Source organism: Podarcis bocagei (genome assembly GCF_964188305.1).
Source record: "Podarcis bocagei genome assembly, chromosome: 17".
Taxonomy (NCBI): Eukaryota; Metazoa; Chordata; class Lepidosauria; order Squamata; family Lacertidae; genus Podarcis; species Podarcis bocagei.
In genome coordinates this window covers 11,465,147-11,474,012 of record NC_138143.1, presented here as the reverse complement: position 1 = coordinate 11,474,012, position 8,866 = coordinate 11,465,147, and the positions used below count along the sequence as shown (strand labels likewise).

The 8,866-nt window shown below is 50.8% G+C and overlaps 1 protein-coding gene across 2 annotated transcripts; it reads left to right on the top strand.

Moving 5' to 3' along the window:
* Positions 1–2,283: 2,283 nt before the first annotated feature.
* CDKN2D (cyclin dependent kinase inhibitor 2D) lies at positions 2,284–5,030 on the top strand (the record flags this gene model as incomplete). 2 transcript variants are annotated; one of them, XM_081177168.1, is made up of 3 exons in its annotated part: positions 2,284–2,401; positions 2,986–3,134; positions 3,785–5,030. In XM_081177168.1, 3 exons carry the CDS (start codon positions 2,284–2,286, stop codon positions 4,142–4,144), a joined length of 627 nt encoding a protein of 208 aa, XP_081033294.1. In that variant the 3' UTR covers positions 4,145–5,030. The 2 variants fall into 2 exon arrangements, with proteins under 2 accessions (XP_081033294.1, XP_081033295.1); XM_081177169.1 differs by having other exon boundaries at positions 2,350–2,725.
* Positions 5,031–8,866: the final 3,836 nt, after the last annotated feature.

Sequence of the window (8,866 nt, the reverse complement as noted above, 5' to 3'; positions counted from 1 at the left end):
AAGGGTGTGGCAGGGGAGGATGGAAAGCATGGCCGGAAGATTCCAGGAAAATCAATACTCTATTTTGGGAAAGATTCACGTTCTTCTGTAGCTGCATTGTTTTATACTTTCTGGATTTCCTACGATCATAATATAAAATAGTTGTGTTCTGTGTTATAAATCAAGCACTGCTAAGAGTTGTTTGTTTTTGTTTCCCAATGTATTTCTTATCAATAAAAGAATTCTGTGTGGCAGACGCAAATTTTTATTCTGAAAGTGTGGGGGAAAAGTTTGAGAACCACTGCTGGGTGGAACATGAGACTCTTAATTTCTGGGTTTGAGCCCAACGTTGAGCAAAAGATTCCTGCATTGCAAGGGGGTTAGACTAGATGACCCTCGGGGTCCCTTCCAACTCTACAGTTCTATGATTCTAATGACTCCCAAGTAAACATAACTTGGATGAAGGAATTGTAGGGATGCTCATCAAATTTGCAGATGACACCAAACTGGGAGGGGTAGCTAATGCTGCAGAAGACAGAATTGGGATTCAAGATGACCTTAGCAAATTGGAGAACTGGGTCCAAACTAACAAAATGAATTTCAGTAGGGACAAATGAAAGGTTCTGCACTTAGGTAGGAAGAACCAGTTGCACAAATATAAAACAGAGGACACTTACCTTGACGGTAGTGCATGTGAAAGGAGCTAGGAGTCTTAGCAGACCACAAGCTTAACGTGAGTCAACGGTGTAATGCAGCAGCAAAAAAGGCTCATGCTATTCCAGACTGCATCTACATTAGTGTCCAGTACAAGAGAAGTAATAGTACCACTCCAGGTTAAAGGTAACGTAAATGACCCCTGGAAGGTTGAGTCCAGTCAAAGGAAACTATGGGGTGCGGTGCTCATCTTGCTTTCAGGCTGAGGGAGCCGGCGTTTGTCTACAGACAGCTTTCCGGATCATGTGGCCAGTATGACTAAACCACTTCTGGCGCAACAGAACACTGGGATGGAAACCAGAGCGCACAGAAATTCCATTTACCATCCTGCCACAGTGGTACCTATTTATCTACTTGCACTAGTGTGCTTTCGAGCTACTAGGTTGGCAGGAGCTGGGACAGAACAACGGGAGCTCACCCATTGCGAGGATTCGAACTGCCAACCTTCCGATCAGCAAGCCCTGGTCAGACTCCACCTGGAGTCCTGTCTCTAGTTCTGGGCACCACAATTTAAGGATGTTGACAAGCTGGAACATGTGCAAACAGGGGTGCCCAGGTAAGCCCCACCCCACTTAATCACAAGATGAGATGCACAAAGACCATTTGAATGGCAATGCCCATCTACCTGGGGGGGGGGTGGCCCCCTCAAATATTTAATGGGGGGCTGAAGGGACCTCGGCCTTTAGAAGTTGGCTCCTATGTGTGCTGATGATGAAGACTGATGAGATGAACCAGGGTCTGGAAAGAAAGCCTTATGAGATACTGTTGAGAGAGTTGGGTATGTTTAGTCTGGAAAATTGAGCTTGAGAGGAGACATAATAGCCATCTTCAAATATCTTAAGGGCTGTCACACAGAAGATGGAGCGAGCTTGTTTTCTCCTGCTCCAGAGGGTAGGACCCGAACCTATGGCTTAAGTTGCAAGAGAGGAAATTCTAACTCAGGCATCCCCAACTTTGGCCCTCCAGATGTTTTGGGACTACAACTCCCATCATCCCTAGCTAACAGCACCAGTGGTCAGGGATGATGGGAGTTGTAGTCCCAAAACATCTGGAGGGCTGAGGTTGGGGGTGCCTGTTCTAACTAAATGACAGGAAGGGCTTCCTTACAGTAAGAACTGTTCGATGGACTCCAATGAGAGGTGGTGGACCCTCCTTCCCTTTTGGTTTAAGCAAAGGTCGAGTGCCAGGGATTTATCTAGTTAAGATTTCTGCATCGCAGGGGTCCCGTCTGTAGAATTGTAGAGTTCTACAATTCTACGATCTAAGCGAGCATGTGCAGAGTGCAGGGCCTGGCGCGCAGCCCTGGGAGCCTCCGCCTCCCCGGCCTCCCTCCTCCCGCCCCGCTTCCCGGGGGTCGCGACCTCTGTTGCTCGCCGGGACCCGGCGAGGGCGCGATCGGAGCCTCGGAGCCTCTTCCCGCCCGAACCGCGCGTTTGAATCGCGGAGGCCCGCCCAGCGTCCCGCCCCAGGGCGGCCAATCAGGAGGCGGCAGACGCCTTCCCCTGCCCGGAGCCGGCTTCCGATTGGCCGGCGGCAGAAAAGGGAAAGCTCGGCAAAGGTTACAATTGTATCCGAAGCCGAGAGCGCAGAATGAAATCGGGGCGGGGCGAAAGAAACAACAAGGCACGTGGGGGCGGAGCCGGGGGAGGAGAAGGAGGGGCGGCGGCGGATTGCGGCTCCTGTCCGGGCCAGGCTAGGCTCCAGCTCGGTAGGTGGGGCGGGGTGGGGTTAGCAGCCTCTGCCGGCTTCACCCTTTGCACCGACGGGGCGGCCTCCCCTCCCGGCTTCCCGCAGCAGCAGCAGCCGCGGCCCCGACTAGCCAGCCGAGCCCCCGGACGGCGCCGCCCCGGGCTCGGCATTCCAGCGCCGCCTCGCCCTCGACGGCTGCCCTGCCGGCCTCGAGTTGCGCGAGCGAGAGGGCGATCCTGCGCCTGGAGGAGGAGCGGACCGCGGCGGAGACTGCGAGCGGCAGGGTCGGCCGACCGGCCGGCTGCTGTCCGCCGGGACTGGGGACCGTGCGGTGGGAGCAAAGGTAGGCTGCTGCGGCAGTGGCGGGGGTGGGGTGGGGTGGGGTGGGGAAAGCCGCCGGGCGGCTGGTTGACAAGCCCCGAAGGGCGCGGGGGTCCATCTGAGCTTATGCAGAGTGCTTCTCCCCCTCTTTCGCGCGGAGATGCATCTGTGCAAATTGGATTCGCTGCGGATCTCCTCGTCTCTGGGTGCAGGGCGGCCGGGCAGGCGACCTGCTGGCCCTTCTCACGCCCGGGGCCCTCCCGGCTCTCTTCCCCCGTCCAGGCGTCGTCGCGGGCATGCAGCCGGGGAGCGCCGGGGACCGGCTCAGCGGGGCTGCCGCCCGGGGAGACACCGGCGAGGTGCGGCGCCTCCTCTTCGAAGAGCTGGTGCAGCCGGACGCGCTCAACCGCTTTGGCAAGACCGCGCTACAGGTAGGCGAGGCAGACTCTGGTTTTGGTCCTGGAGATTATTTGGGAGCCCGTCTTCCTTCTCGCTTCCCTTTAGAAATTAGCCCCAATCCTTGTCTGGAACTCACCCTTCCTTTGTCTCCCGGTGGCATCTTTCCCTTTGATTTTGGACCACAGTACCCATCTCTCTTCCCTTTTATAGCCTCCTCCAACTCATCTTTCTGCTAGTCTTGGGAAGTTCCTCCAAAGCATAGATACCAACAACTGTTCTTCTGTCAACAAGAGGCAGGCATAGATTCCACAGGCTGCCCTCTTTCCTGCTGCTGGGGCTCAGCTCAGCAGGGTCACTCGAGGGGCACAGAGCAACTGCTTGCAACCAACATGTGGGGGGAAAGATCCTGCCTTGGCTGAGTAATGGATGCCAGGTGGTGTCTGAGCTGAAGTCTTTAAAGTCGCCCCATCCGGTCCCTTCTTGGTTGCGTGACAATTGTCTCCATAGCAATTTCCACAATAGATTACATCAAAATTCCAAAATCAAAGAAGCATGGCATTTGTGTTGCTCTGGCCGCAATCCATAAATATTATTTCCGTCAGAACGTGGCTTGTCTGCCCATCAGAAAACAGCCTAGCCAATTTGACAGCCATTTGATTCCTTATTCCCCCCCCCCCCCCAGGTAATGATGTTCGGGAACGTTTTTGTGGCGCAGGAGCTGCTGAAGCAAGGGGCCAACCCTAACGTCCGCGACGAGTCGGGCACGGCGCCCGCTCACGACGCTGCCCGCACGGGCTTCCTCGACACCCTGAAAATCCTGGTGGAATACGGCGCGGATGTCAACGTCGCGGATGCTTCCGGCTCGCTGCCCCTCCACTTGGCTGTTCGGGAAGGCCATGCGGACGTGGTCCTCTTCCTGGCGCCGCAGTCCAAGCTGCAGCACCGAGACTCTGACGGGCGGACGCCGCTGGAACTCGCGCAGCACCTGGGGCTTTCACACATCCAGGGCATCCTGGAGCAGCTCCTCTCTGCCCCAGCTTAACCCGAGGAAGGGCCACCTTGCAAAGAGAGCAGGATCAGCACTGAGCCACCTCCTCTCTCTTGTGTTTTGAGGCCCCCTTCCCCAAAGACTCTCCCTTTCTTCCCAGGGCCCTGGAACAAAGGCAGCTTCACCTGCCCTACCTCAGAGTGTGTGTTTGATTCTATTTGCTGTTGTTGCTATTTATGTGTATTTTATGAGCTCTCTTATCCGCTTCTGAATTTCTCCCCGGCAGCCAGATGGCCCTTGTACCATCCTGCACTCAGCTTTGGCCAGCGTGCCTTAACTCTAACTACCATTTCCCGCTTCTTGTCTTGGGGAGGCCCTAGCCGCTGGTCTACACATCTCCTTGCAGTATTCAGGTGGGATGGGGAGGTTCTGATGCAAAGAGCATCCCTGAAGGCAATGCTAGGCTGGGGACCTTTGCTTCTCTCCCTTTCCCCACCCCTCAGTCTTCATGAGGAATACCAGCTTATTGGGAGAGCTCTGGGTGTGCTTTCTGCACACCCTTAATGTTCGGCTCTTCCCCTGCAGAGTCCAGAACTCCACAGCATCTAACTGCACAGGATTCTGTTCCCAAAGAGATCTTTATCCACCCTGCAATTTCTCCCTAATTTCTGTATGATCTTCTCTGGGGGGGCCTTGCGGTCCCTTAGCCATTAACAACTGTTTCCATCTCAGCCTTGTAGTAGTTCTCTTCTGTTATCTTTGACTAAAAAAAATGTTTAAGCCTTGTTTTTGGCAGCTTGTTCCCTGTAATGAATTTGTGGATCTGAGCTGTGTATATAGTAGATTTTAAAAGGAGGGCAGATTTATTCTATTTATTGTGATTTGCAAGAGTTTGTTTTATGGGATGATTAATTTAATGATTAAAAAAATATTAAATCCATTTGCGACTTAATGACTTGTGATCCTGGGAAAACCTCTCCGGAGAGGGAGGCGTCAAGAAAGGCCTTCCCCTTGCTCTGTTTCCCTCAGAAAATGTGGATGTGAGTACGAGACTCTTGCTGAGCACCTGAACCCCAGAAAGCACATAGGGTAACATCGCTGGAACATTAGAACTCACCCTATGTAAGATTGATGGGAACACTTGCTAAGCTGCTTCCAGGATTATAATTCCTTGTAATGGGTTGCATTCCTGTGTTCATAGGAAGGTTGCTTTGCTCCTGAAAAGTGCTTAGTGACTATGGGTCCTGGCAGCAGGCAACAGAGGACCCTTAGTTTTTCCCTCTTCACATTCATATTCCCCCAAGAAGCCCAAGACAGCATTTATGGCATTATATCCTCTTTTCCCTCTTAACAACCCTGTTAGGAAGTTAGGCTGAAAGTGAGCCCACCAAGGAAGCTTTTCAGCTAAGCAGAGATTTAGAGGGTGTGAACTGTCATGTAGCAATTGATCTTGCCGTGCCTTTTTTCAACAGCGTAGTTAGCATAAAAAAATTGGGTCGAAACAAGCCAACGGAATGGGCCTAGCCTTGCCTTCTGCCCACTGCAGGCTGACTGGGCCCTGAAGGCTGTAAAAAATATAGGTGAACTGCAACTTCTTGTTTTCCTTCTAGGAATGCTGGAAACACTTAACAGAAGGAGATGGAAGTGTGAGCTGGGATGGGAAGTCATTTGCAGCCGCACTGAATTTGGAGCAATGGTTCTTAACCTTTTTGGGCTCATAGACCCTTTGGGTATCTGATGAAAGCTGTGAACAACCCATTAACACCTATACAAAATATTTTGCATGCACCTTTATGGCATTGGGGAAAGCTTTTTTTGTTTTTGCACCTGGTTCACGGACCCTTTAAGACTCATTACCTCTGGAGCAGAACCTCAGTGAACAAGCAATTTATGGGTTCGTCATCACTTCTGAAATTTGGCTTATAATTTAAACAGCCCCTCTCTGCAGAAGTGACAAATTCCATCATCTAGAGAAGCACGCTGACCATTGCAACCCTTTGAATGATCCCCTCCTGTTCACACATTGAGCCTTCCTGGTGCTGAAGAGGTTAGTTGAGACTAGTTTCTGATCTTGCTTTTTGGCTGATTCTCCCTTTGAATATGGAGACCGAGGCCGAAGACATTTATGTTGGGAAACAACTTTAAATCAGCCTCTAAGCACAGCGGCGTCTCCTACAGGAGAAAACTACAGAAGCCAAGTTGTTAGTGTTCAGTTTACGGTGTGGTGGAGAAATAAACGACAAGGGGGGCTTTGAGTAAATCAGGCTGAGAGTTGCACTAAAGCATCTTGATTCCTATGCTCTTCAGATAGAGTATACCTGGCCTAGAAGCTCCATTCTCTCTAGGTTAGCCTCTTGAGCAAACCTGGAAGGGGTGAGCTATGCCTCAATTACAACCCACCTCACGGCTTACTTCTCTGATACGTATATCGGTTGCTGTGGTTCATGGAAGCCCTTGAAGCAATTTCCTGCTTCTCTCTGATGTTTGGGTGGGAGGCAGAGGTTTCGCCCTTTCAATCTGCGGTGGAATTCTACGGAGATCATGTGTCCCAATTCTGCAGCAGTGCTGCGACACCAGAAATAGTACAGCGAGGGGCGGCTTTTGTGCCGGGGAAGGCAGACAGGCAGCAGCAAAAACAACCTGCTGGGTTGAACTTTATCGCCCAGAATAATGTCCCAGCTGCTGGGTGTGGCACCCAGTGATATAGGGAAGGAAGGAAGCCAAGTGTTTTGTAACGCCAGTTGTCTGCCTTCTTGCCAAGCGGGGTGTGTGTGTGCGCGTGAGTCTACGTGCAACCCCAGACGGAGATAGCAGACGCTTTAAAAATGAAAGCACAAACAGCTGAGCCTGTTTTGCAACTTCACCAGGTTCGATTCTCTGCCAAGTACCCAGCATTTGCCAGGAAACCACTAACAGCTGAGAGTGGGGATTACCGGCAATGCATGAAAAACTACTGCTCCTTGTCTGTGAGCTGGGTGATGTTCTACCCTTGGGAGGGCTTTGAAATTCCTGGGTTTTAGGTGTTTCTCCTCTCTGCGCTCCTCCCAGCAGTCATTCCTCTTCTGGTCACTGCTATGGATGCATGACCTGATTTGTGCGTCTCCAAGAACTGTGGTCATCTGCAACGGATTCCCAAGCCAGTGTGGTGTAGTGGTTAAGAGCGGTGGACTTGTAATCTGGTGAACCGAGTTCGCTTCCCCGCTCCTCCACATGCAGCTGCTGGGTGACCTTGGGCCAGTCACACTTCTCTGAAGTCTCTCAGCTTCACTCACCTCACAGAGTGTTTGTTGTGGGGGAGGAAGGGAAAGGAGAATGTTAGCCGCTTTGAGACTCCTTCGGGTAGTGATAAAGCGGGATATCAAATCCAAACGTTGCCAGCCTTCGCGTCACGTTTGCAGACATCTTTGTAACACAGAGTTGGTTTGCCAACGGGCCTGGTGCCGGAAGCTAGCAACAACATCTGCCCCAGCTGCAACAACACATGTCTCTCCTGTAACTCTCCAACGGTTTGACTTCAACCCTGAAGGTGAACTCCATTGCCTCCCGGATGCCAGCCAACCATTGAGGTGGGAGGGGCAGGGCCTGCTGATGCCAGGAGGAAAAGGTAGACTTGACCACTGCTCAGCCCAGAGGCTCTCAAGATAGGTGTGCTCACATAATACAGATTAGTTAACCTTTCTAAATATAATATTTTGCATTGTACTTGGCCCCACTGAGCACACAGTAGCTTCCCACTAAATAAATAAATAAATGGGAGGCAGTGGAAGACAGGAGTGCCTGGTGCGCTCTGGTCCATGGGGTCACGAAGAGTCGGACACGACTAAACGACTAAACAACAAAAGCAGCCTTGTTTGTCCATATAAACCAGGGGTCAGCAACCTTTTTGAGCCGTGGGTCGGTCCACTGTCCCTCAGACCATGTGGTGTGCATGACTATATTTTGTGGGGGGAAATGAACAAATTCCTATGCCCCACAAATAACCCAGAGATGCATTTTAAATAAATGGACACATTCTACTCATGTAAAAACACGCTGATTCCCAGACCGTCCGCAGGCTGGATTGAGAAGGGGAATGGGCTGCATCCGGCCCCCTTAGGTTGCCTACCCCTGATATAAACGAAGAATTAATAGTACGATTGTTTATATATTTTACCAGAATTAAAACTGCAGCTCCATGCAGACTTAAATGGAAGCAATGTCCACCAAGCTTCCTCAGATTTACTTCTTAGTAAACAGACTTGAAAATGACCTACAAGAACGGCAAAGCAGTGAACTAGCAAAAAAAGAAAGGGAATAAAAGTATTTCAGTCTGGAAAAAAGTAGTAATCCATCATGTTTTTTCATGAGTGAGTTTTTTAGAGCATCAGACCTGCAGGTGAAGAAGGCAGAGACTGAAAAGTTTTAAGACTTTAATAGTAGCTCTGCTTCGTTTGTCACTGCAAAACTATATAATCACATGACAGTGTGACACACACGCACACACATACATAGTGGGATAAAATCATTATGATTTTATTTATTTACTCCACAACATTTATACTTAAAACGAGAAAGCAAAGAAAAAATCCGAAACCATACTTTTAAAACATACGAAGGTTAAAAATATTTCTGAATCGGCCGGTGTTTGCATGCGGTTTCCTCCACGCCCCAGATCCTCGGCGACGAACCGAATATTGTTTTCCTGACTCCAGTCCACGATTCGAGACTTTTAAATCGGAATTAGCCGCCCGATCTGCAGAGAGTTCTTCTCCTTCTGCCTTTCCCTTTAACGGGGTG